Source organism: Gallus gallus, chromosome 4 (genome assembly GCF_016699485.2).
Source record: "Gallus gallus isolate bGalGal1 chromosome 4, bGalGal1.mat.broiler.GRCg7b, whole genome shotgun sequence".
NCBI lineage: Eukaryota > Metazoa > Chordata > Aves > Galliformes > Phasianidae > Gallus > Gallus gallus.
This window is the reverse complement of record NC_052535.1, coordinates 1,057,254-1,085,253: the sequence shown is the minus strand read 5'-3', so window position 1 is coordinate 1,085,253 and position 28,000 is coordinate 1,057,254. Positions and strand designations below refer to the sequence as shown.

At 57.9% G+C, this 28,000-nt stretch overlaps 1 protein-coding gene across 1 annotated transcript; it reads right to left on the bottom strand.

Annotated features, from left to right (window-relative positions):
• Window positions 1–1,981: 1,981 nt before the first annotated feature.
• On the bottom strand, window positions 1,982–24,168 carry FAM155B (family with sequence similarity 155 member B). Its single transcript, XM_015278333.4, has 3 exons — window positions 22,998–24,168; window positions 8,789–8,960; window positions 1,982–8,635 (listed from the first exon to the last, which is right to left on the bottom strand). The coding sequence occupies exons 1-3, from the start codon at window positions 23,754–23,756 to the stop codon at window positions 8,247–8,249; spliced, it is 1,320 nt and encodes a 439-aa protein (XP_015133819.1). The 5' UTR covers window positions 23,757–24,168; the 3' UTR covers window positions 1,982–8,246.
• Between the last annotated feature and the right edge of the window lie 3,832 nt (window positions 24,169–28,000).

The window sequence follows — 28,000 nt, the reverse complement described above, 5'->3', positions numbered from 1 at the left end:
TGGCGGCCAGGCGCGGTACTGCACATCCCGAGAGCGCCCGCGCAGCCCCGCACCGTCCCGGAGCTGCTGCGTAAGGAGATCGCGGCAATCTCGGCCGCTCGGCCCGCAAATCCCATTAACCGCACGTTGGCGCTGCAGGAGCGGCGCTGCAGTGTTACTGCCCGGAGATGGGACTCGAGGGAACGGCGAGCTGAGCTGAGGAGGCAGGGAAAGGCTCTGCCCCAGAGGGCGGTGGGCGCAGCTCAGAGCTCAGGGAGTGCCGGGACACCACTCTCAGCCATGGGGTTTGGGTGGCGTTGCGTGGAGCCAAGGGTTGGACTCTGTGATCCCTGTCCATCCCTTCCTGTTTGGGATGCTCCATGTTCCTATGACTCACATGGTGGCACACGGCCTGAAGGAAGTGCTGACCCTCAGCTCATCTCCCAGGAAGCACAATGCAGCGTCCTCAGCCCTTTCACTGCACCTGAGAGCTGCTCTGGATGTAGATCCTTGTGTGTGCTGTGAGTCTAAGCATGGCCCCCTCTATACAAGAGGTAGGAGAACACCCCGCTGCTGTCAGCCATACTTCTCCACCAGAAGCTCCTGCACTCTCCTCCTCCCGGAGACCATTTCGATTTGGCCTTATTTTTCTATGTCAGGGCACCAGGATGTGGTGCTCCAGGTTACGCTTCCAACCTCCTACAGGAGGGAACTCCAGGGAAAGTGATATAGCCCACCCTTACACAATTTGTGTGTAGAGTTTCTCCCCTTCCTAAACACCTGATTTGTTCCAGGCACCAGACAGCAGCAATTCTGCACCAGGTGGCAAATGACCACTTCCTTACCTGGCCAGGAACGTGGAGAAGGTGGCTCGTTATGGTCCAAGTGTGCTCCCACACAGTCTCTGTGCCAGCAGCACAGCCCAGGGCTCACCCAGGGCTCTGCAGATCCTCCTCAATAAGAAGGGGGGAATAGGGCGGGGGGAGGGAACCCAAGTGCACGTGAAGGTTGTATTTGCACTCATCTTGGAAAAAAACCTGGAAAGCATTTCCAGGTTCTTGGTAAGATCAAAGCAACAAGCCTAGAACAAACCAGAGCAATGGGCTTTAGGACAAAGGACCCACCATGCTGTGCCACACCACCAATGCTCCCATGTGACACCCCACCAAAGCAATGGGGTTACCTGGGAACTCCAAGCAGAGCTCACACACGTGCTGCTCCTGAAGTGCCCTCCCAAGGGGCTGAAGATGGTTTGCTTCCTTCAAACCAAAGGGAGAGGAGGTGCCCCCAGCAGCACATTTATGTGGTAAGGTTCATTGCTGGCAATTGCAGACAGCTGGGGCAGGGAGGCTTAGCACACCTGTGCCCACTGCTGCCACCAGCGCCGTGCAGCGGGTCAGGGGCTCTCCAGCTGCCTGGCATGGGAGCAGTACAGCACCAGCCTCCTTCAGCTGCCCGTGCCCTGCCAGTGCCCCTGTGCCCCCACTTTTCCCCGTCTGCTTCTCCAGCACCCTGCAGTTGCCTTCTGCACAGATAGTCCCCTTATCCTTAACTTCCCCCTTCTTGCTCTCGTCTCCCCACCTTCTTCCCAGTCTGAGAGCTCACAGCTCAGGGTGAGGACGGCCAAAGTAGAACTCAGAGCTCTGTTAGATGGGCACGCAGGGCTCCGTTAGGAGCGGAGAGCCCCGGCTCTGCTGCATGCCGAGATCTGTCGTCCAGATGAATTAATTCCAGATTACATGCGGGTGTGGGCTTCAGCCGGGCAAAGTTTGGATCCCCTGGCTTAGTCACTGCTCCGTGATGAATCTCTTGGTGACAGTCCTTGCCCCTATTGTTCCGAGGTGAGCCCCGTGGCAAGAAATGCGAAGGCGAGAAACAAAAGAATACAAAGGAAGGTTACGAAAGCGGACCCGGCGAGGCAGCGCGCCGTGCCCGGCTCCGCCTGCAGCCACGGCCGGAGCGCAGCGCGGACCTGCGAGGCACAGAGAGCGGGAGGGGATCGTCAACTCTTAACATTTTATTTCCGTACTGGGTTAAACAAGGAGCGGAGCAAACCTCTGCCCCGGATACAACAGAACTGAAAGCATTACAGGTACAGAGACTATTGAACACAGAGAGTAGTAGGATAATATTTTTAATACAACGGAATTATAGCATGGTTTCGTGTTGGTTTTGTCGGTTGGTTTTGTATTTTTTTTTGTCTTTTTTTTTTTGTTGGTTTTTTTTTGTTGTTGTTTGTTTGTTTGTTTTTTGTCAAACCGGTTTGGAAAATAAATGTAATAGGAACTAGTGCAAAAAAGTTCTAAACATGAAGCACAGTGTATAAAATGGCATAAGAAAACTGTCCCGTCGAGGACACAGTCACTTTCTTATGACAGAGGGGAGAAAGAGAAACAGAAGGGGGGTGGGAACAGAGGGGGGGCGGGGGGAGGCAGAGGACGAAAGCTGGAAAGAAAGAGAAAACCGGGCAGGGGGATTAGAAAGAGTACTTTGACTTCAGCAGTATGGTTGGTTCACCTCGCAGCGCTCAGTTGGGCCCTGTGCAGGTCGAGGCCCTGCACCCACCGACAGCTCCAAGCGCGTGAGAAGGGTTCGGTCACCATCAGCCCCCATGGGCCACCCCCACCCCCCGGGCTCTCCCCTTTGCTCCCTCAGATTGCTCCTTGCTGGAATGCGGTGTTTGCTTTGCCCCACGCGCGCCCTGCGGTGTCCCTGCCAGACCCACGGGTCGAATTCCTTCCAAATTTAAACTCCCACGAATATGTGGGAAAATGCTCTGGTTCGAGGGCTTCCCATCAGTGCTGGCGGAGTGCTCTGCAGGCCAGGAGGAGCTGGGATGCAATGGGTTGGGAAAGAACAGAGCGTGGCTGGACGGATGGCTGCGGGCAGCCAAAAGCCACCGGGGACTGCAGTGGTGTCCTCAACAGGAGCATCTCTGCAGCCACAGGTGAGATGCCAGGTCTGCAGCTCTGGGGATGGAGGGAGGAAGGAAGGAAGGAAGCAAGGAAGGAAGGAAGGAAAAAAGGAAGGGAGGAAAGGGGGAGAAAAGGAAGGAAGGAAGAGAGGAAGGGAGGAAGAAGGAAAAGATGAAGGGTGGGAGGAAGGAAGGAAGAGAGGAAGAAAAGGAGAAAAGAAGGAAAAGAGGAAGGGAAGAAAAGAGGAGGAAGGAAGAAAGACTGGAAGAAGGGAGGAAGGAAGGGAGGAAAAAAGGAAGAAAGGGAAGAAGGAAAAAGGGAAGGGAGGAAGAAGGAAAATAGGAAGAAGGAAGAGAGGAAGGGTGGGAGGAAAAAAGGAAGGAAAGGAGGAAAGAAGGAAAGAGAGAGGGAAAGGGAGGAAGAGAGCAGGGAAGGGAGAAAAGAAGGAAGAGAGGAAGGGAAGAAAAGAGGAGGAAGAAGGAAGGAAGGGAGAAAAGAAGGAAGAGAGGAAGGGAAGAAAAGAGGAGGAAGAAGGAAGGAAGGGAGAAAGAAAGGAAGGAAGAAAGACGGGAATAAGGGAGAAAAGAAGGAAGGGAGGGAAGGAGGAAAGAAGGAAAAAAGGAAGGGAGGAAGAAGGAAGGAAAAGAGGAGGAAGGGTTGGAGGAAGGAAGGAAGGACAGCAGGAAGCTCTCCAGTTTGCTTTCACCACGGCGCTGCTCAGCCCGCTGCCCCGAGAAGCGGCTGGGTGCTATTTTGCTATTTTGAGTCGGGCTGGTTGGAATTCCTGACAAATTGCTATTCTCTCCGAACCCAGCGCCACCAGCTCCAACTGCGCGGGCAGAACAAGTGTGATTGATTTTTGTCTTCTTTCTTTCTTTCTTTTTCGGAAAATGAAAGGTTTTGTGGGAAAGGGCAGTTCTGGATACATTTCTGAATGTGAAAAAAAAAAAGTCAGTGCTAATTATCAATACGCCTTGTCCTGATACATTTCAAAATGAAAAGAAAAAGGAACAACCCCAAAAGCCGTCTGGCTCAAAATGGCTTTTTGTTTTGCAATTCAAGCACGGACAGCTCCCACATAAATACATTTAAAAATGGCAAAACCAAACCCAAATTTCATAAGCTGAAGTCAATTTGTAAAGTAAATTAATATATTAAGATTTTTTTTTGGAGGGGGTGGGGGGAGTTTCAGTTTACAGCAAGCAAAGTTAGAGCCGTCCTGCTCTGCTATGAGACGGCCATGAAGTGCTGTTGTTCTGAGTGCTGAGGAGGTGGGAACCACTCAGAATCATTTCCAGCACCCGGAGCTGAGCTGCAGCCCAATCCTATGGACACATCCAGCACTGTGCAAAGAGCTGTGACAAAATCCTTGAGGAATGACCCAGATGGAGCCTGCAGGGCCCGGGCTGCCGGGATCCAGGACACAGGGCAGGAGGTTTTGAACTGGGACAGGAGAGGTTTAGGTTGGATATTAGGAGGAAGTTTTTCACCCAGAGGGTGGTGACGCACTGAACAGGTTGCCCAAGGAGGCTGTGGATGCCCCATCCCTGCAGGCATTCAAGGCCAGGCTGGATGTGGCTCTGGGCAGCCTGGGCTGCTGGTTGGCAGCCCTGCACATAGCAGGGGGTTGGAACCAGATGAGCATTGTGGTCCTTTTCAACCCAGGCCGTTCTGTGATTCTACATATACTTGGAACAATGATTTATGCTCCCATGGATGGATATTCTTAGGGCAGCTCAAAAAAATCTATAAACAAAATTGCTGGGCAGGTTGCATAGATTTTCACAGCCATTTTCTCCGAATATTTTTTTCTGTTTTGAATGTGTCTCTTAATTTCTAGGGCTGTTCCTTCCTGGGGTGGTGGCCACGTATCAGATCATACTCCAATGCAAGCTGACGGTGGGCATCTGAGGATGCTGTGAGGGCAGCGGCTGAACCAGGCAGCTGGGAACAGGGCAGGGCTGCTGTGGTTGGGATGGAGGATGAGGGATACGGGATGTGGGATGCAGGATACGGGATGTAGGATATGGGATGTGAGGTGTAGGATATAGGATGCAGGATAAGGGATGAGGGTGCAGCACAGGCAGCCGTGCAGAGCTCCAGGCCACTCCAACGTGGCAGCACCACCCTGCCCTGGCTCACAGCAGCACACATCGGGGTTTTCAGTCCTTTGCCTTCTTTAACACAGGCAGAGGAGCCGTCTCCCGGCATCGCCCGCAGCCCTGAGTGGCAGTGAATGAACTGCCCTGACATCTCCTATTGAAGCAAAGCAAAATGTGTTGAACAAAAACCATTTCAAGATGTTTTCAGAGTGTTGCCAAGTTACTCAACATGTTCTGCTTTAGTTGTCAGATGCTTTCAAAGCGATTTCCCTAACTCAGAGCACGAATGGTGAGGGCTCTCCCTGGGAATCTTTCGCCTGGGGCTACCATGGATCTGTATGTTCATAAGAAAAAGGCTCAACTAATGATTAATCTTCACCAGAGGAAGCGGGGCCTTTCTTTGGGATTTTTCTTCAGTTATTTTTAATTGATTTGTACAACTGGCAGCGACATTAAAGCGCAAAGCAGAGGGCTGGCGCAGCAGACGGGCCGTGGCCGTGGCCACCTCTCCCTGCAGCACCATCCCGACCCCCAGCACCGGGGGAAGAAATCAGATCAGTGAGTGGAAGGGGAAGGAGGAGCTCCGTGGGCTGAATTCCTGCAGGATGGGCTGCATGGGGCGACGCTCCCCCAGGGATGCCCTGCAAAGGGTATCAGCTGAGCCTGCACTCGGTCTGCTCTCTGCTTCTCTCTTCTAGCAAAGGGAAGGCTGATACGGAGGTTACGGGGTTGCAGTGACAGGGCAGAGGGAAGATTTTTATCTGCTGGCCCTACAGTGATGGGCTGCGCCACGCACTGCTCCCAGCTGCTCCGCCCTGCTCCGCGAACAGCCGCGTCTGGATTTGTTTAACGCCATTGGCAAAGTGTTGAATACAGCATATGGTGCCCGAAAACCACAGAACTTATTGACAGCAGCCCAGACTTGCTAAATAAAAGAACTCCTTCCAACAGCCCCGCTCTGTGAAGACTCAGCACTTTCCTTGCAGTCACACTAGGTAATGCCGCAGCCCCTCGCAGCAGCACCCTGAGCTGCTCCCTGCCTGGGATCCCCATCCCTGCACCCAAATGCAGTGCACCCGAGCTGTTCCTGATGCTGTCACTCCGTGTAGCCGTAGGGCAGAGGCCCAGCACCCCCAGCAAGCTGCGGGCAGACAAAGAGCAGAGCTGAGTCAGGGCCGTGTGCTGACGCACCGCGCGGGGCCACGCTTCCCCCCAGATTGGGCGCAGCCTATCTCGGGGAGAGGCGCCTGGAATCAGCCCCACTCTTGGCAGTACATGAAAAATCTCATTTCCTTAAGGAGGAATGGGATGCGGCTGCGCTCCCTCCTTCGCTCTCGCTGTGTGCGTTTGCTATTCACCGCCGCGGTGCCGCAGCGCAGCAATCGGAGCAGCCCCACTCCTGTTTGCTGAGCTGTTGCACGTCTGAGTTCCCAGCTCGGTGTAAACCAGGCTGCAAATACAGGGATGCTGCTGTGAATATTCAAACAAGAATCGCCCTACCTATCCATCCTGGGTGGCAACAGTAATAGAATCTGCTCGGGAAATGCTCTGCACCTCCCGCGAGCACAAGCTCTCCTACCCAACAGCCAGTGCACAACAAGTCCATGGGCTCTGCATCCTCAGGACTTTGGTAACAGGTAACTGGTAGTGTGTAAACATCTCCCCAGAGCTCTGAGGTTCAAGTCAAAGCAGAAGTCACACATTCAGCTGCTTTTCAGAGCCTCTTTGGTCTGTGAATGGGCTGGAAACACTGGGAGCAGCCTTTCCTGCAAGTTTCCTGGTGCTGCCCTCCTCCAGCTCAGAAGCAGCGCTGCACACTGGGCTTTGCTTCACCTCACCAGACCAGGAGCCAGAAATGCTCACAGCCCTGAACCTCCCCACTGCTCCACAGGGCCCTGAGAGGGGTCTGGGCACAGCAGGACAATCCCCATGCCTTCCACAGGGCCACCCTAACCCTATCCCTGGGCTGATCTGAAGGGGCAGGGATAGAAGCAGCAGGTGCGCACCCACACTGCGACCATGGCACCCTGCAGCTGACTGCAGCCTGCTTCCCCACCTCCTCCATGCTGCCTGCAGAGCCCCGTGGGTGGATGGACAATTTGGGAGCTTTGTGGTAGGGAGGGACCTGGTGGCTGTTTGGGGCCGAATGCCCAGAAATGCTGAACTCAGGTATAAAAAGTCTGCACTGACTGAGGCTGCACCTTGCTGGAGTGAGCACCGCTGCCCTGGGTGGGCTCCTCAGTGTTCTCTGATCTGGGGGCAACTATTGATAAAAAGCATTTGGGAGAACTCCCTTCCCCAGCTGGGCCTTATTAGTGCCTCTGCTCTGTGTGGGAGACCATCCCTACCAGCCAGATTTCTCCAGCCCTTCACCCAGTCCTTCTGCCATCCAGTAGATGATTTATGGCTGCGAAGAATGGAAGGATGCTCTCCGAAGCCTTTCATCCAATTGTTACCAGTCTTGATCCCACTGCAAGCTGAAGACACCCTCAGCTTCACTATGTCTCCCTAATGCCTCCCCGAGAGCAGCCTCTCCCATGGGGAAAGCAAGCAAGAGATGGTAAATGGAACCATCATGTTGCAAAGCGGGGAGCGCTGGGTCGAGTGACACCAACCCCATCAGCACCACAGTGCAGCATCCTCCTGCCCCACCAACCCCACCAGCACCATAGGACAGCATCCTCCAGCCCCGCCAGCACCACCAGCAGCAGAAGGAGCCCGGCCAGGCCATGTAGGGACTGCCTTGCCTTGCAGGGTTTTCCCCAGGGATGAGAAGGGAAGAGAGGGGTTTGCGGAGAAGTTCTGTCTCCATACCCTCAAACCCATTTGGGACCACAGGGTGCTGGGCTTTACGGACAGAGGAGAAAATGGGGTTAGGCTGATTTCCACGCTCCTGGCACGTAGCTGGTGGGTACCCAAGGCACATGTGGTACCCATGGGGCCACCCCCCGAGGGGTCCCGTCCCCTCCACTCCCCATCCCATCCCATCCCATCCCATGCCGCCCCACGCTGAGCCTCCTGGTTGCTGCTGACTGAACCCTTCTCACCGCCGAGTCCCGCAGCCCTGTGCGCATTAGAGACTCTTCATCACGGGGATGCCCCGCGGCGAGCAGCTCTTGGGGGTATGTGTGGGGGTGTGTCTGTGTGCGTCACCCCCAATCCCGTGCCTCCCATTGGAGGAATAGCATGTGCCCCCCTTCGTGGAAAAAGATCTGGCGTTTCTTCTCGGAGGTTGGCTCTGCCCTCCGCATCACTCGTCCCGCGCCACGCTCTCATCCAAGGAGGGCAGGGCCTCCGGGCCGAGCCCCCCGCCGCCGCTGTGCACGCTCGAGAAAGACACCATGGTGTGGAGGAGCATCAGAACCAGCACGCACAGCCGGATCCTGCTGCTGCCCAGGCGAGACCCTGCGGAGACCGGCAGCAAGGACGGGGAGTGGTGGTACTGGTGGTGGTGGTAGAGGTGGTAGTGGTTCTGCCGCTGGTGATGGAGGTGGGGGTCGTGGTGGTGGTAATGGAGCGACTCTGACGCCGTGGATTTGGGGGATGTGTCGGAGCTGCTGTCTGGGGGGTGGTCGCAGGAGTCCCATTGCACCTCGCAGCACTTGGCCTCCTCCTCGGGCAGCTGGCTCTCCAGCAGTCCTGCGGGAAGGAGTGGGGTCAGCGAGGTGGCACGGAGGGAGCCCAGCCCAGGAACCTCCTCCTCCTCCCTCCCAGGGAGACTTCGGGACCATAAAGCTCCATAGACACCCCCATGAGGTGCACTCCCATCGCTCGCAGCCCCACCGTCCTTACCCGTGCAGATGAAGCCAGGCAAGCCTCCATAGATCAGCTCGTCGTTGTCCGGTAACACAAACGGGCACCTGGTCTGCACCTCCAGGCAGTATTGCTTGCATGGGATCCGGTGTCGGCACTGTTGTTGTGTCACATTGAAATACTCGGAGCACAGCCAGGCCTTGTAGACAGCCTAGGGGAAGTCACCAAGAGGGACGTGTCACTCCCCAGCACCTGGCAGCCCTGGAGATGCAGAGAGCTGCAGGGTTAACAGGAAGAGGGCCCCTATCTCACTTGGAAGTGCTTGTCGGTACATCCGGGCTGCTTACTGAGCTAACCACCAACTAAAGGAGAACAGCAGAGGCTGCAGAGCTCATCTAATCAAATAAAAACCACCACAGAAGTGAACCAACCACATGGCACCAGGCCTGGGATGGGCAAGGATACGCTGGGCTGCTGGTGCCCTCCCCGTGGAGCCACCTGTCTTTTGGGCACCTCTGAGCTCTCTGCCTGCTGGAAAAGCCACTCAGAAGCACACAGCCATTCCCGCCTCCCCATCTCAACGCCTGCTGTAGTTGCAGAGATGTGGGGCCAGGCACAGCCCCATGGCCACAGTGCAGAGCTTACCCCCACGCCCCACGTCTCCCAGGCACATGGGGTGAAGTGCCCATCTGCACTGGAGAAGAGCTCTGAGCAATGCGGTTCCTCAGGCTGCACCTCCCCGGCATTTCCAGCTCATCCACAAACGTATTATTTAGCAACAAAATGAAGGTCACATTAATGACCACATCCAACTTCCTTTGAAACCAACTCGAAAGGGCTCCCTGCGATTCAAAGGGAACGAATCTCCCTCCTGAGCATTCTGGGATAAACCCCATGCCCCCCTTCCAGCTGGATTTTTATTTTCTGGAGGCTTTAAAAACATCTCTTCTTTGTTTCCCCATGTTTTCCATAGATCCTTATCATCGTCTGTTTGGACCATGGTAGTGTCTCAGGATTAATGCTGGTTGGGAAATTCTTGGCAAGTTCTTTCTATTGCTTTTCTCCCCCCTCCCCCACCTCCCCCCCCCCCTTTTTTTTCCTGGAAAATGCCAATTCATGAAAACTCGAATTTTCATGGAATCGTGCTTTGCTGAAACTTTCATCAGAACAAATTTACTGGTGGCCAGGACGCAATACACGGAGCAGGCAATAGCCCTGTGGCCAGGGCTTCGGCTGGGAAGTGGAGCTCCAGCTGCAGCCCTGCTTTTTCTCCCTGGCCCTCTGGACGTTAATTATTTAGACAAAGTGGAACGGCTCCAAGGAGGGACTGACTGTAATCAGCCCACGAGGACACGGCCGGGAGGGAGAGCTCAGAGCTCTGCTTCTGGATCTGCATCTGCCTGAGCTCATTCTCCGGGGCTGAGGAGGAGGGGAGGTGGGCAGCGAGCCTGGGGTAATCGCTTCCCCAACCCCACTGCCTCCTCCTTCTCCTGAACCTCCTTCTCCATGGCACAGACATGGACTTAAAGGGCTGCAGATGGGGTTCTATAAGGCTGCAGACGTGGTATGGTAGGACTGCAGGTAAGGATAACCAGCACGTGCCATCCTGAGCAGCCTGCATTCCTCAGGGCCGATGCTGGGCAGCAGGGAGCCAGGAGGACGAGGTCCAGGGAAGCACACAGCACTGGGTGCTCAGCGGTGCTCAGCAGGCACAGTGGGTTCTGCCCAGAGGAAGGAATGCCCGCCATCACTCTCAATGCAACCTCAGTAGGACTCAGCAGAACGTTAAGCATTTCAGCAGGTAATGAGATATTAAAATAGGCAGGAAGGAGAACCAGGAGATACAAACTTTGCTTGAAAGCACTCCCTGGCCAGACAGGATAGGAAGAGACGGATGATCCATAAGTCCAAAGCCATTCAATGACCCTGTGACTCCACGCGTTGGCAAGCCCTCACTTCTGCCCCACAGCCGTCCGTGCACGCCTGCAGGCGGGCACGCAATCCGCATCAGAACCGCAACCCCGGCACTGCGGACGCGGCCGAACCGCCGATGGGCTCAGCGCGGGGCAGCCCCGCCGGGCGGCCGGTGGGGCAGAGCGGCTGCCGGGCGCGTTCCCCTTCTCCCCGTTAGGGGGCACAGGCGGCACGCAGCTGCGCTCCGCGGGCACAGAGCGGGGGAGCCCGGGGGCACCGGGAGGCACCGAGCGGGCAGCGGGGATCGGCCCGACTGTCAGAGCAACGGAAAGAAAGGGCAGAGAGAACAGCAGCCTTATGAAATGCATCCACAAACGGGCTCCGATCAAAACGTTTCGGTCTGTTAGGCGTTCAGGACTTAATCCTTGACCTTCTAACATAAACTCTTTATTGCGATTGCTTTCTGAGTTCGTGGCTTAGGCTGCACGTATCGGCTGGAGGTGCTGCTCCTTCCCTGCTGGCTGCTGAGGATGAGTCACTCAGGGGGACACCGGTGGGCTGGGGAGCAGCTGAGGGATGTGTGAGGCCCGTGTGGGACGCACGTGGGGTCAGCCAGGCGCTCCGTGCCCCACTCCACCTCCAGCCAAGCTGAGTGCTGGGCAGCTCCAGGGCTTGGTGCCCGACAGCCAGCATGGAGCAGATGCTTCATATGGCTGAAGTTGGGTTGGATGTGTTCTCCCCAAAGCCACGGTCTTTCCAGGGTTATAAACAGGACGTGTCAACTGCACCACAAACAAACGAGCTGCATGCAGAAAGCATAGGTAAAGCTCATGAGATGTCTCAGGGCAAAAGAGGGTGGTGACGCACTGAACAGGTTGCCCAAGGAGGCTGTGGATGCCCCATCCCTGCAGGCATTCAAGGCCAGGCTGGATGTGGCTCTGGGCAGCCTGGTCTGCTGGTTGGTGACCTGCACATAGCAGGGGGTTGGAGCTGGATGAGTATTGTGGCCCTTTTCAACCCAGGCCATTCTGTGATTCTATGACTATGAAAAGTGAGCCTGGAAGACAGCAGATAAGGCCTGAGACATCAGCTGCAGAGAGTGGTCTCTCTGAGACGCCAGGATTAAAATCACAGATCCACTGCCAGACAACTCACCGCCTGCTTTTTGTGAGCCATCATTTGGGCTTTTCCCTTGCAGCCAGCCTGCCAACCACACAGCACCAAGGAAGCCACTGAAGCCTCTCCTGCATGAGCTCTTCCACGCTCCATGGTTACAAATAATAAACAGCAAATAGGTGAAGAGCACGGCTCATATACAGCACGCTGTGTTACACTGAGATGCTGCTGCAAACGTTAACTGACCTTGCACACAACAGCAAATCATCACCACTCCCAGACAGGGCAGGAACGGGAAAGGGACCAAACTGCACACACAGTGCATTGCCCATCCATGGCCCACTCTGCTCTGGGAGGACCACATCGCCCTGCTTCCATCCCCAGGGGGACCCCCGTGCTGCCACCCATGCCCCCACAGCCCCACTGCCCCCATGGGACTTCAGCCCCAGTCCCGAGGAGGAGCTGCTCCTGCTGCCAGCAGTTATCTCAATGCCTGCAAGTTCTCCTCGCTACTTGACCTACATTTTCCCATCCAATAGTTCACTCCCTTCAATCATCCCATAAATCATCCCTCTCCCTCCTCTGTGTTTACACATTTCTAATATTTGCAGATGTATCACACTCCCCGTTTAGTCATAACTTAGGCGAGTCTGACTGATTTACTCTCGCATCTCTTCCCTCCCTTTCATCATCCGTGCCTCCTTCCTGCTGCTGTTCAGAAGCAGTGACCACCCCAGCTGTGAGCAGACAGGACCCACTGACCTTGCTTTTCCCCTGACATGCAGCCCTGGCCATGCTAGGAGAGAAGGAAAAGCAGTTCCAAGAGCCACACTCATACGGACAGCACTCCTCCTGCAGAAGGGTTTTCCAGGGATGGCGGAACCAAACCCACGGTCTCCTCCAGACCATCCTCCTGCCTCCACACAGCCGTGAATCACCCAGGGGACACCGGTGGGCTGGGGAGCAGCTGAAGGATGTGTGAGGCCCATGTGGGATGCACGTGGGGTCAGCCAGGCGCTCCGTGCCCCACTCTACCTCCAGCCAGGCTGAGTGTTGCACATTTCCAGGGCTTGGTGCCCGGCAACAGGAAGGCAGTGCACCTTTCCATCAAAGCCACAGCTCCCTGTGCTAAGCACTGCGCTTACAGCTCAGGTTTTCAGCAGCTTTTGATACCTCTGAGCTTATCCCATGCAGCCTGCTTTCTCTTGCTCTCTTAAGGACTTGTGAGAATTTAGGACAGGTGGAGATTTATTCTCTGCTTGACTCACCACGGAGAGCTCACCCACTTCACCCCGTCCTTTACGGTTTCTGTAGGCAGTGAGTTGGGCTACAGTGGGTGCTTCTCCCATTCTGCTTTTGCCTTTGGCCAATCTCCAGCCCATCCCAGTGAACACAAGTGATCTGGTCTCCCAAAAGTTCAGAGCACAGCCTGGATGACCATGAAAGGACATGGAGCTTTGCTGCTGAGGAAAGGGGCAAGCATCTGACACCCCATTTATAGGCAGTGAGGAAGGTGAGCTATCTGCCTGCATTTGAATCCTGGAGGTGCACAAGAACCCCCCCCAGAAACAGCCTTTCCCATGTCCTGAGTATTTCCACACACAACCAGACAATGCTTTGTTTGTTTGTTTGTTTGTTTTGAAGTAATTTGGTTGGTTTTGATGTCAATGTTTTGCCAACAGCAGCGCTGGCTGTTGGACTATCCCAGTTACACTTGGGAGGACCAGTACAGGGATGGAGAAGCATCCCTGGGACTCACCTGGGTGAGTGCCTGCAGCACCTCAGGTGGCTGTAATCAACCCAATGGCTGTAATTAACCCAACAAGCAGCTGCTCTCCCACCAGAGCAGGACACGGTGCTGGGGATGTGCCCTGAGAAATTCTGCCTGTGGTTCAAAAACTGCTTCTCCATACAGGGTTTTACAGACCAAAGGGGAGGGAGACAATGAGGGCAGCGAGAGAAGCAGGAAATCTTTGTCTGCAAATCTATCTTGTCCTGCAAAGACAAGGCAGACCTGCTGCCATCCCTGTGCCTGAGCAGGGCAGTGTGTCCCTGTGCAGGTGAGCAGGGTGCTCACCAGGAGCCCAGGAGGCGGGCATGGAGCGGCTGCAATCAGTGGTTCCATCCAGCTGCAGGCAAATTGGGGGCTTGGAGAAACCACGCCTGAGTTTAGAGCTTGGCAAAGCTGCTCAGAGCAGCACTTAATCACAGTAATATTGGAGAGTGCTGGGAGAAGGCACCGGGGTCAGCTCTGCAGAATGATCCCGGAGTGCTGGTGTGGATCTGCTCTGAGCTCATGCCCTTCCTCCTCCTCATTGCTGGTGCCACCGAGCTCATGGCAGCTGTCCGCCTCGGGCCACACGCACACAGCAGCAGTGCCACTGGGCACCCAGAGCCAGCAGGTCCTGCCCATGGTGCCCCACGTCCCCATCCTGAAGACGGAGCTGCCCGCGTGGAGGAGCCGCTCTCAGGACTCGCCTTTCCAGCACGGCCTGCCATGAGCATCTGGAGTGGCTGCGCCTCATTAATCTCGGACACAGGGAAATGAGTACTGCTAATGAGTCGCTTGGGCACCTCTCCAAGCTCTGGCACATCAGGCTGCAGCAGGGGAAGCAGGGCTCGGCAGGGGGAGAGAAGAGCCCCCTGGATGGCAGAGGATTAAGGGAATGCTCGCTAGCGGCCGGCCAGGAGTCACAAACACAGCCTGCAACGTCCAATTACCGCTGTATTCAATTACCGCTGCCTGCAATTCTGACATTAACGATGTCGAGCTTTTTAAGCCCTGCTGTAGTTTTTTCTCATTAGCCCTGCTATAGGCTGTGCTAACATCATATCGGGAACAGCTGTTTTTTCGGTGACTTTGATATTCCCGGAGCTGTGTCGTGGCCGCGTTAGCCCGGCCCTGCCATGTTCCTGGGCTCTGCTTTGGGGTGGGTGGGAGGGAGGGACTAAAAACATAACTTTGTGCAATTTCTTTTTTTCTTCGTGCTGTTTTTTATGGTGTTTTCCCGTGCCTGGTGCTGACAGTGCTGGAGCCAAGCATCCTCCGTCTCAGCCAGGGCAGCGGCACCACAAAGGAGAGCCATCTGCACCCCAGGAGCAGACCTCAGCCCGGCCTCACCACCCCAGGATGACCCCGCGGCACTGCCAGCCTGCTCCCAGCACTGCTGACCTTCATGACTGCAGGAAGAAACACGCTTTTAGCATCTTCATTTGAACGCCCGGTTCTTGGAATAAAGAAGCTAGCATCAAGCCCTTTCTTTCATAGATTATATGGCCTCCCCAGTAAAAACCCCTCTGAGCTACTCAGAGCAAGCCAGAGACACAAGCAGCCTTTTGAGCTCATCTCTTTCAAAACTCGGAGAACAGCGGTACAGCACGACCTCCACACACCTCAACTGCTCAGACAAACCCTCCCACCACACCGCAGATCAGATGCAGACACATGGATGGGGGAATAACAACGCCCGAACCTCTGCGCATGCATGCATGCATTTAACCATTGTGGGGATGCTGGGAAAAGGGGAAATGTGGGTCTTAGGTGGTCTGGTTCATCCAAACAGAAGCACATGAAAAGGACCTACCTGGAGCCATATGTGGCACTGATGCTATGGGATGCATCCCATGCAGGGCGGCACCACACAGCCTGAAATCCCCTTAGCTCAGCCCCAGCTCAGCACCAGTGATGCTGAGCACAGAGCAGTGCTTCAGCCCACGCTTATCCCAGCAAATGAGGCATCACCCTTACTTTTGGTCTGTATCAGAACAGGAAGCAGCCCCCAGAAATGTGGCTGGGGGTGCACTCTGGGGATGCGGCCCTGGGCACACCAACCTGGTGGTACGGCTCCTTCACATCACTGCTGGATGACGGGAGGGGCAGCAGGTCCTGCTCTGACAGTGGGCAGCCCGGTGCAGGAACCAGCCATGCAGCCACAGTGACTCAGGGCGGTGTGGGACCGCAGACCACTGCTCCCCCACCACAGCCCCCAGTTTGCCCAGTGCAGCCTTGCCACGGTGGCCCCGTTGTCACCAGGGTCTGTCTATGAGCTGTTGCTTTTGATACCACGTTGCTTCTTCAGACCGCTCTATTTGCCACAAAATAACACTGCCATTTAATTACTCAATGCCACCTTGGGGCAGACGTGTCCTTCCTCCCAGCGGGGACTCAATGGGGTGGAAGAGCTCCTGAGAGTGCAGACTCCAGTCTGTGCCATGCCTCCGTGATGCCGGCGGAGCGCTTGGTGCCCGCAGCCAGCTCCGTCCCCTCTGCCCACGCTCGGGCAGCGTCTGGGACAAAGTGGCCCCATTCTTGGTGGGCTGCCTGCAGGCAGTGCTTTAAAACAAATGTATTGAACGCAAACAAAATGCACACTGAGTCTTATAGAAGCAGGCCCCATTGTGCTGCAGGACGCGGGGAGCAGACAGACGCTGTCCTGAGAAACTTCAGATGCACATGAACCCGAGAGCAAAGGCAGAAGGCAACAGCGCTCCCACGCAGCAAGAGGGGCAGCCATAAATCCCAGCAGCTGCTTTCTGTCCCATTTTAGAAGGGGTTTGGCTGGGCTTGAGAGGGGAGAGGGGCAGCGAGGCAGCGCGGCCTGGGGAGCGTGAAGGTATGCGTGGGAAGGGGACAGAGGTGGGCAGCGGGCGGGGACATGCAGCTGGTGGCCAGCGAGGGGGGACTGGGCTGTCTGGAGCCATGGGACTCCGTCGAGGCAACCTCAGGGCTGTAGGGATGGAGGGATAGGAACGCTGGGATGGATGGCACTGTGTGCACCAGGTGTGCCAAATGCAGCAGTGCTCCCCAGCCAAACCACTGCTCCGTGGGTGCATCTCCACCATCAGCCAGAGAGAGGACATCACTGCATCCCCCCTCCTTGGCTGCCCCGCAGCTGATCAGCACCAACACAAAAGGACACACGTGGGAGCCCACTGATCCTCACTGGGATTCCCCACCACTTGGGCACCCAGGCACGGACCCTGGCATCCAGCAGGCACCATCTCTATTGCTAACAACCATCCACAAAGCCTGACTGCAGGTACAGAGCAGCCCAACGTCGCAGCGAGGCCAGACACGCAATGAAGTTACCCCAGCGCACAGCCGCTGCCTCCCTGAGCAGCTCTCCCTGTTGCAGCTGCTGGGGAAGTGCTGGGGAGCTGCAGCCTTGCTGCTGGCTGGCTGATTAGTGACAAAGTGATTAAAGACAGTTATGGAGATGAAGATGATGATGGCAGAGTCGGGACAGATGGAAGAAATCGGGTGCCCGCCGTCTATTAGGAGCGCTTGAGGAATTCACCCCCATTAGATACTGCTGCAGCCGGGATTCAAAAGCAGATTAAACATTTATACAGATAATGAGAACATCCTGTTACATTAGATAGGATATAAAAAAATAAGGGCTAGACACTTCAGTGCCACACACGATAAATGACCCACGGCAGGCTGCAGCCAGGAGAAGTTTCTCTGGCACAGAGGGGTCTCCTTGGCTCACCGGGCTCACCCTGGCCTTGCTCAAGAGCTTGATGGTGCTGAGCACCCTGCATGGCCCAACTGCTGTGCCCCTTGCTGTGATGCAAGACGGGCTTTAAGGCACACACCGCCCACACGCAGAGAACCAGACTGCACAGCGCCATGCGAAGATTCATTACCTCCTGTGATTAACAGCGGTGCCACCCCAGGGAGCACTGGGGAGAGAAGTCCAGCAAGATGCCACCGAGGCCAAGACCACAACCAGCTCCAGCACCTTAATCACTGTGCAGGAGAACTGCCCGTTAATTGCATGCGCTGACACTGCCCAGCAAGGAGTTGCTGCAAACCGGTGGGGGATCCACAAACAAAGCATTGCTGAACGTGGCATCAGTGACACAGCAAGGACCTCCCCAGCAGGAAACATCCCCTGCAGCACCCAGGGCTGGGAGATAAGCTGGGGGCCGTGGCTTGTCCCCCCACTGAAGTCCTCGCAGCATTTTCCCATTCCTAGCTGCCCTGCCCAGCACACATTTACCAGCTGCTCATTTACCAGAGGCTGACGTGCAGAGATGAGATGCCAGCTGTGATGCCAAGCATGTGCCTTCCTCCTCGGGGATGCGTGGGGCGGGCAGCGCTTCCTCCTCCAGCAGCACCACGAGGCTCACCGGGCAGGGATCTGCAACACCCAAACCCTGCCAGGGGATCCACTGCCACACTGGCAAAAGCCCAGGGAAGAGAGAAGGGGAAGGGGAGCAGAGCCTGCGGGCAGGCAGGGTCGGCTCCTTCCCACCAAAGCAGTCTCTGTGTCTCATTCACAGATTTGCTGTCCCTGAGTCATTGCCCTTCAAACGACAGCGGAGCCCTGCTTCCTCTGTGCAGAGCCAGGCATGAGCCGCATCCTAATGGCATCCCGGTGACAGCCCAGGTGCATCCTGCCTGCTGCCAGCAGAGGAAAACCCCGCGGCATCGCTTCCACAGAGCCCCGCTGCCTTTGGGGCTTCACCTCCTGCCGTGAGCTCCCACACCAGGCAACGTTCCTTGGGGTGCCAGAGTGCACTGGAGCTGCACGAGGCAGTGTGACACTGCCAGGTCCCTTTGTCTGCGTGGACAGCACGTCCTGCTGCCTGTCACACAGCCCCAACACGAGGTGGCCCTGCTCCAGCCCAGCAGCTCACCATCACGCAGCCTGCCGGCACTGGGCACGTTCTGCTGAGCTCACTGCCCGCTGCCCGCAGCCCAGCAGCACCGCACACGCTGGATGCTCTCCAAAGCTGTCACCTGCAGCTGCCGGAGGCTCAGAGAGCTGCTCCAGCCTCACCCCACATGTCCTGCTTGGAGGCACAGGGCTGCTCGGCACCATGGCACGCGCCTGCAGCACACAGGAGCAGCGCTGGCACCTGCGTCACTTGTAGCTGCCCGGTGACAGCCGGATGGAGACGGAGCTCTCACCCTCCCATGCACCATTTGCTAACCCGGCTGTTGCTGCACAAAGCCTGGCTGCGGTCAGAAACTCGGATTGGTTTTCTTTCCTTTTCCTTTTGCCCTGTAGGGTCCACCAGCAAAATGCCCCCTTTACATGACACGACAGCCCATTCCCTTTCTGCCTCTCCTGTTCTACTTTCAGAAGACCCTGCCTGACTCTGATCCGAGTTTTCAAAGACCTTGCATGAGGTGCATGAGGTGCCATGGCTGCTGAAACTGCACACCAACTGCACACTCCTTTGGTTCAGATTCCTTCCTTTTAATCACATCGTGGTGCAGGGCTGAAAGAGATTACCTCTGTTTATAGGGGATGGGCGTGCAGTGCTGAACTGCATGCTTGGCTAAGCCTGCACATATGGTCTTTGCTAAAATTGCCAAATTAAGTACTGCACTGATCCACTGTTTATTTGGGATTTTTTTTGTTCACCTCATGAAATGTGAGTAAAGCTTCATGCCGTCACCAGCAAAGAGCAGTTCTGGGGAAGGGGCACCACTGTTCCTTTTGTTTTCAGCCACCCCGGGGCCATGGCTCAGGCAGAGCTGCTGTCAGCGCACCTCTCAGGGCACGGCAGTGCTATGGATGCATCTCAGACCCGTCCTGCTGCAGCTGGGTGCTGCAAGCCCTCTCCCTGCTCCCATCCCTCCGCTCTGACCCCCTGTGCCAGAGCAAGAAAACAGGAGGGCAGGAGGGCAGCTCAGTCAGGACATCCCCACGCCGTGTCCCGGCTGCTGCCACTGCCCATATGGTGACCGCACTCCATCTCTCATTGCACTGCCCGAAAACCTGGGGGGTAAAGCTGTGTCCTGCTCCCAAACAGATAATGGGGAAACCAGCATGGGGACAGAGGCAGAGCTGCAGGGCGATGCAGTGCCAGCCCCGCACCCTGAGAAGCCCCGCTAATCTAATCTGCCTTGAGATGCTACAGGTCCTGCCCAGGCGGCTGCCCGGCAGTGCCCAGCAGCTCCCGCCTGTCAGGCTTTCTCCCTCTGCAGCTTTGTTTCTCGCAGCTTAATGAGTCCTTAATTCACCAGGCTCCATCCCATAGATCTTTATTTGCCCTAACGAGGGTGGGGATGCGTGCTTTTCCGAGTGCTCTCCGGAGCGGCGATTGGCTGCGTTAAGCAGCACAAGCGCAGTGCCACTGCCTTTAAAGCAACAAACATCTCATTTCACAGCAGCTCAGCGAGAGGCAACGCTGCAGTCTGTCTACCCAGAAAGACAGGAAACAAGGGGAAAAATCAGCCTGAAGTATCCCACAGGATGGCAGGTCAAAGCAGCGGGGATTCCCCCTGCACTGCATCCTGCAAAGATGGAGCAGATCACTCGTGTGCGCAAAGGCTCCCACCGCCCCGGGTGTCCCCAGGGAGATGTGGCCACAGCACCCACCGTGTTTGTGGGTATCCAGCTGCCACAGCCCTTCTGAGCACAGCCACTGTGTGCACAGAGCAGCCACAAAGGGTACGAAACGTGCAGGAGGAGGGCAGCAGGACTGACACACTCACCCGAAACACGGGGAGCCTCCAGGCGTCTGAGTGGCGCCCGCACCACTTCAGTTGCTGCGTTAAAGCAGCACAGCCCACATACCCACGCTGGTTCACTGTCTCCCTGCTCCCCAGCGCTGCCCTCTGAGCCGTGCTGCTCCCTGGGGACATCACTGCTGGGGAAGACATGGCCCTGCAGTGGGACAGCAGCTGAGGGGCACACAGGTGAGCAGGATGGAGCTGCTCTCCTTGCTGGCATCCCATCTTCCAGCCGCCGCCGTGGAGCAGGAAGGTATGAATGGAGGCAGGGTCCGACTGCTGGCCACCTCCCTGTTGCATTTTTCTCCTCTCACATTTTGCTGTCATTGACCCATGCATTTTGCCACCACGGAGCAGCAGCTCTCTGCTGTTGCTGCACGCAGGTAGTCTCTCCATCAGCACACAGCCAAAAGCAGCATCAGAAAATGCAGTATTATTCAATCCCTTGGGCAGGGATTGCAAAGCCTGGCTGTTTCAAAGTCCCGCCAGACAGTGCTGCCAGCCCAGCCCTGCTGAGCCACGACGAAACAAGGCCAGAACGCACCGAACCGAGTCTGGTCCCACACATACAGCGAGGGCAGGGCTGAGCTTCCCACTGCTGAAAGCCCCCAGGCACCTCAGTGCATACAGAAGCACCTCAAACAAGCTGCCTGATTCTCACCAGATGCTGAGAAGAGAGGGAGAGCCGAGAGATCGCGTGGGCACCTTGGAAAATTCGGGCATGGGAAATTCCCTGCGTCTTGCACGGGTGAGTGCTTACAGGTTGCACGCGCTGCTCGCACCCTCCTGTTGCTCCCCAGAGCTGTGCTCACAGATGCTGCAAGGAGGAGAGTGTGAGTGTGACAGCGGGTGAGTCGGGAGCTGCCTTCAGCTCTGCATCGCCCAAGCTCGTTTCCTGCTTTCTCATCAAGGATGCTAAGCCCACGGACACCGAAGGAAAACTCATCCGAGCCAGGCTCTGTTTCTAGTGCTTCGGAGTCAATGGGAACACCTCTTTACCACAGACGAGGTCTATTTTCTTTTTCTGATGGCTGCTCTCGAGGTCTCTGTACCAGGGAGTGCTCAGGGGCGATGCTGGGGAGCAGGAGATGTAGGGAGTTCTGCCTAAACCCCACCTCATAAATTGTGTTCAGGCTCCTTCTGCTCTCCTAAAAAGCCACAGCCAACCTCTTCTCACCATCCTTTAATGCCAGTGGGATAACGCTAGGTGAAGGAACTACCCACTGGAACCACTGTTGCCAGCTCGGTTTGTACACAAGCTTGCCCACATCCCGATGCCCATGGGCACCCCCAGGCGCCTTGCAGAGCCTGCCCCATCCCTCCCATCTCCTCCTGCCCTCTGCTGAGCCCACTGGTCACCACTGGCACACACACAGCATGAGGTTTGTCACTTTCTTCGCTGCCAGAAGCAGAGCAGCAGCACCAAACCCTTTGGTGCAAGTGGAGTACTATGGAGATGCAAAACCACAGGGGGAAGTTCAGCAAGCAGATTGCAATTACCTGGCTTGGCACCAGCCCAGCATGCCAGCATCAGCTCCCTCTCAACAATGGCTCCATGCAGGAGGTGCTGAGAGCCCCTGCAGCACCACATGGCCATGCCCTCGGTGAAAGGCACCACCTCCAGCAGGTCCGTGCTTCCCCAGGAGGAAACACTGCTCCAGGAGCTGCTGTGCAGCTCCATGTGTCCCTTGACATGCTCCAGGCAAGGGGCAGCCCTCTGCCACTCCCAGGGATGCTGTGCCTGCAGGCCTCTGGGGTGACGCACACACGCAGTGCCTTGCTATGGCACTCCTGCTGCTCCCAGATGCTGCAGGTTTAATTACCAGGACCGCTGTGCTTCCTGGAGACAGCACTGAAGGGAGGGGGCAGAGGAGGAACCCCCAAGAGGAGCAACGTCTCACCCATGTGATGCTTGGAAAGCAACCCTGTGGCTTTAGAAACACGGGCTGCCCCACAGACCTCTGCTCTGCTGACAGCGTAGCGATGCCTGCGAGACTTGCACTCTGTCATGTTCTTTGGGTGCAGCAGGGCACGGAGATGGGACCGCACGTTGGCGTACAGCCACCCCCCATCAGCCCCACAGGCAGGGCTGGGGATAGCTGCCCCAGAGCGAGCTCCTGGCCCCCGGTACCATGCATCCTGGGCTGGGGCAGCGAGTGATGCGGGGTGACACCAACCAGTCCATCCCCCAGGACCAGGGGGTGAGGTGCTGGGAGATGTCTGCACACCCACTGTGTCCGTGGGGAGGGGGCTCCACTCTGTGGTTCATCTCAGGTCACTGCTGCCTGTACACCTTGGGTCAGCCATGCACGGGGAAGGCCCCGTGCTGCCCCAGCGCTCTGTGCAGGCCAGAGGCAGAGGTGAGAGGCCCCACACCTGATCTGCTCAACCTGCATGCATTGTTGGGGTCTGCAGCACGTATGGGTGGGTGTGAGGGGATGCCCTGCTCAGCACCGTGTCATGTCCCAAGGCTCCAGTCCCATCCTGGGGCTCCAGTCCCATCATAGGGTTTCCAGTCCCGCTCCAAGGCTCCAGTCCCATCCCGGGTCCCCGGTCCCATACCACGGACTTAGGGACCAGCACGGGGACAGGTGGACCCGGAGCTCCAGCACCCCATCCTGCCATGGCTAGGGCCTCTGCCTGGTGCCCCATCCCTCTCCCTTCCTCCTCCCCAGCACCCCTGGGCTCGTTTGGCACAACCGCACCGCGGAGAGCCCTGGCGGCGCGGCGGGGCCCCGCTCCTACCTTGCAGTCTCTGATGCAGGACCTGACCGAGTACTCGTCCGACTGCAGGTACTTCTCCAGCAAGAGGTCGAACTCCTCGTATTTTTCCTGAGCGTGTTGGTCCAGGCGCTGGTAGGCCTGCACACAGCTGCTGCACGCCTCCCCGCCCAGCGCGCCCGCCGCCGCCGCCACCAGATCCACCATCAGGTTCTCCACGCTGCAATCCAAGCTGTCCGGGCCTCCCATTTCCCGCAGCAGGTCCCAGATCGTGTAAGTATCACAAAAGGAGAGGTTGAAGTTCCTAAAGTACGCCTGTAAGAAGTTCCTCTTGGAGGAGGGCGAGGAGAAGAGGGCGGTGGCGGGCGGCGAGCGCAGCGGCACGCCGGCGAAGGAGCCCAGCAGGCGCTGCAGGGAGTGCAGCCGGGCGCACGCCGAGTCCAGGTCCGCGCGGGCGGCGGGGCACGGTGCGGGGCCCGGCGCGCGGCTCAGGTTGCCCAGGAACGCCTCGCAGCTGCCGGCGGGCGGCTCCTGCAGCGCTCGGGGCGTTCGGCCCCGCGGCCTCCCCGCGCCGCTCCGCTCCCGCGCGCGCAGCTTGGCCCCGGCGCAGAGCCACAGATGGTCGGAGAGGAGCACGGTGAAGAAGAGGAGGGAGGCCAACGAGAGGCGCCATTTCTGCGCCCGCTCGGGGTCGGCCACGGGTTTGTCGCTGCGGCGCGGCGCGCAGCACACCGCCCCGCCGCCGGCGCCCCCGCGGGGGTACATCCAGGCGCCGCGGATCATGCCGCGGGGGCGGCGCGGGGGTCCTGCGGCCGCGCTGCCGCCAATGTCACCTGCGGCCGCCGCGCCGCCGCCGCTCCGCCGCCGCCTCCATGCCCGCGCCTACAGGCCGCCGCCGGCCGTGGCATGGTGCGGCGGGAGGAGGAGGAGGAGGAGGAGGAGGAGGAGGAGGAGGCGGCGCCGGCTCGGCCCCGCTCCCGGCCCCGCTCCCGGCCCCGCTCCCGGCCCCGGCCCGCCGCGCGGGGGCATGCCCCGGCCCCGCTCTCACTCGGCTTTCCGCTTCCCCGTGGGCTGCGCCAGCCCGCCGGCCCCTCCGCCGCACCCACCGCCGGGCCCCATTGCCCTCAGTCTGTCGCCATCTTCGGCCGCGCCGCCAACACCTTGAGGAGCCGCGCAGCCCTGCGCCTGCGCGCCCGCGCGGCCCCCCCGCCGCCCATTCACTGCCCGCCGGCCCCGCACGGCCCCGCGCCGCCCCGCAGCGCCCGGAGCGGTGCCGGCCGGCAGGTGCCGTGGTGCTGAAGGACAGCTCCGCGCCGCCGCCGCCCGCCCGCCCTCCCGGAGCGCCCCGCGCCGCCCCGCACGGCCCGGCCCGCTGCGGCGGACACGGCGGTGCCGCGGCCGTGACACGGGCTGAGCGCTGGACACCCCCTGCCTGCCCGGGGAGGAGCCCATCCCCGAGCGCTGAATTTCCGGGGAGCGCTGAAGAAGCCCCGAAGCTAACGGGGGGGGTCGCTCGGTGTGCCCCCCAGCCCTGGCGGCGCGCTGTTTGTGGGCCGCTGGAACGCGAGGCTCGTTCAGCCAGCTATCAGCTCCCCAGGAACGGAAACAAACAGCGCTGCGCCACGAGCCCCGCTGGCAGAGCTGCTCCCAGGCTGCACTGTACACAAACCCATCCTCACCCTCGGGCGCTAACCTGGCTGTGGGAACTGGTTCAAGTGTTCCTATTTATGGGGCTTTCATCAAGCTCTGTCCCCAGATGAACCGACACAGCACGCCCAGCAGCGCCTACAGCCCTTCAGCAGTGGAGGGGCTGGCGCCGTCCCTGTACGTTGCAGGGGAGCTGGACCAGATGACCTTTGAAGGACCCTTCAAACGCAAACGATTCTACGATTCTGCAGATCTCTGCTGGCTGCCTGGGGTCTCCACCTGGCTGGGGCAGGTGGGATTCTGAAGGGATGGATGAGCATAGGGCTGCCTCTCACCTGCCCCAAACCCAGCAGCTCAATCCAGGCAAATTCCCTTCTAAAGCTCTGGGTTTGGGGTTCTCCTGCTTCTGCCCCAGCTGCTCTCTTCTTTCTTTCCAACTCTCTCCTTTCCTCCCCTTGCGGACAACAAGCACTGTGTCGGGAGGGGAACCGAGTAGGAGACTGCTGCCCCACAGGACCTCTTGTCGCCTGGATCCCGGTGTTCACTAGCCATCAGGGCCAGCATGCCCGGGCTGCGTGCACTCCAACAGGTAGCTGTGCTCCAGCTAAGGCACTGAGGTGAGAAAATAGCTGGGGAAGAGCCAAGAGAGGTTTTACAGCCGGAACGAGCAAATGGCAAACATCACCGAGAGTGATGTAGGCAAAGCTGCAGCCCAGGCTGGAGGATGGGCATCTCCCAGCTGTGCCATGAGTGTCTGTGGCACTTGCAGAGCACTACAGAGCCCACGGCACAGCTTCCCTCCAGCTCTACCCCGCCTCCCTTCCTGCTCCTCCAGTTGGGCAGGAGATGCTGGAATAGATGGAATAGCAGAGTCCCTCGAAGGCTTTCATACCCCAAGAGATGCTGCTGGTAGCAAAGTGCTCCGTGGACTTGCTCTGGGCACTGTGGCAGTTGATGGAGCACGGAGGAACGGGACCACATATTCCATCCCAGCACTTCTCTCTGCAGGGCCATGTCAAGGCTGAGTCCTGAACCCCAGCTGACTCCACTCTGTACTCCCAGGCTCTGATAAGGGTCAGCTGGCTGCCAATAAAAGCCCCTCACTTTGGGTGCTCTTCTTTCTGTGTTCAGCTTCTTCCCTGGCCAGAGGACTCTGAGTGCTGCCTGCCTCTTTGGCTGCTCAAGGTGGGTGCATGTGGGCTGAATGCAACTGGAAGGACAAACAGCAGGAAGGGCTCTGGGGAATGAAAACCCTGGCCAAGAAACCCGGCCTTGGTCTCCACATCCCTGCCCAGGCACATCTTGCTCCAGGCTAAGGAGGGAGCTCACTGCACCTCTCCCTGCTGGGAGCAGTTCTGCAGAGCCTGCCACTGCTCAGCATCACTGAGCTGAGATAAGGCTGCACAAACACGGCCCTGTTTGACGAAGGGGCCGTTTCCAGGGTGCAGGGCTATTTCCCCTGGGAGTTTCCCCTTGCTGGGAAAACATTAACTGCTCCTCCCAGCCCCTGCTCTTTTATTGCAAAAATAATGGTTTATATACGGCCCCTGTGGGCAAATGGGTCCGTTTGCTCAGCCTTCCTTGGACTTCTCTGCATTTACTGCTGCTGCTGTTATCCAAGGGCCAATATTGGCTTATCAGCATTTCTCTTACACCAAGCAGGGATGCAAAGGCTGAGTTTTCTTAGCAATCATCTCTTACCATGGCTAGGCACAGCCCGCGTAGCCAATCTGGGCACGTGTAAGGAAATGGGATGAAACTGAATGCTGATTTACTGGTTTCTACTACAGGAGTACCAAAGGTATGTAGGGCCTTGCCTGTAATACAGGGAAGCAATTTCTGATTAAAATCAGCTGGGTAAGAGATGGCTGTTCTGGGCCCTGAACTGCCAGGAGAGTAGTGTAAGCCGGGGCATGCCCTAATTTCTGTGAGAGCCCTGGTTTGGATTGGCCCCAGAGGAGAACTTGGACAGGGGAATCACTGCTGCCCCTTTCCTATGGGGGGGGGGGGGGGGGCTCAGGCTTGTGTCACTTGCATATGTGTGAACCCTGACTCTTTGAGCCCGTTCCTGCACTGTCCCTTGTGCACCCCTTACCCAATTGGTGGCAGGGGAGCAGACATCAGTAGGTTGCATAGGGAGGCATGGGGGGCTGTATCTCATGTGAGAAATGCATCTCACCTGGAGCTCTTGGCTGACTCGAGCACCAGCAGCTGTAACAATCAGCCCAGTCTCTCACCAGCTCATAGGTCTGAGGGTGGCCAAGCTGGAGATGAGGAGTGGGACTGGAGAGGGCTGCAGGGCCCTCTGCTCTCTCTGCATCCCACTACCTTGACAGGTACCTTGGGCATTTCCCATTCTTCTTCTGACATTTCTTATCTCCTGGAAGAGACCAGTAAGCAGGCACTTTATGAGGGTCCTTACACCAACCTGGGGCGAGAAATATGATCCTTCTCCAATTTCTGGTTTCAAACATGCCCCACCACCCCCAGCATCCCATCGGGGCAGCATCCCTTTGTGTTGCTATCTATCCCATTGGGGCAACTCAGTGCAGCTCCCCGGGCACAGGCAGGCTGCAACCCCATGCTGCTCCCAGCTGTGAGCACTGGGATCGAGGGAGGGGAGCAGGGAGCAAGTTTTACAGCCCACAAAAGCAGATGTTGCTAATTGAGCCTTTGAGCTGTGTGCCAAGCTGTGGCATGGAGGCTCTGCCTGGGTTTCAGAACGGCTGCCAGGTCGCTGGCTTTGAAGACAGTGGGGGTGGGAGGGGGGGGGGGGGGGCCGTGCGTGGAGATGGCGTTCAGCATGCAGGGCTGGGAACTCTCATCCCGTGGGGCAGAACCCCTCGTATCCAGACCTCAGCCACGGCTGGGCTGGGACGGGGCAACGCCGCGGTGTTGGAGCTCAGCGGGAGGCAGCAGCACTCCACGTTTTGTGTCCAGCCAAGCGGGCAGCCCAGCGGGGAGGCATCGCCCTTTTCCAAGGCAACCCGTGCGGAAGCAGTGCTGAGCCATCAGGGCGAAGTCCAGCGGGGTCGGTGCCCCCCAGCAAGGCGAGGCTCCCGGCCCCGCACCGCGGATGCCCGGCGGGCACCCAACGCCCGGCCGCGCGCAGCGCCGCACGACTCCGTCCCGCTGCTGCCCCCTCGTGGGCGCGGTCCGCCCCTGCGCAGCGACATCGGCGGGTTGGGGGCTGCGGGGGGTCACCCGGCTTGGTTTTTCTTCCCTCTTCTTTCCAAACAACCCTTCGTCTCTGGGTCTCAGGGGCGGTGCTGCGGGACCCGCTGCAGGCTGATGGCTGCCCCGTGGGCGGTGCTGAGCCCCCGCCAGCCCCGACCCCCCCCCCCCCCACATCACTGTGAGTATGGGAGCTGCTGTGAGCA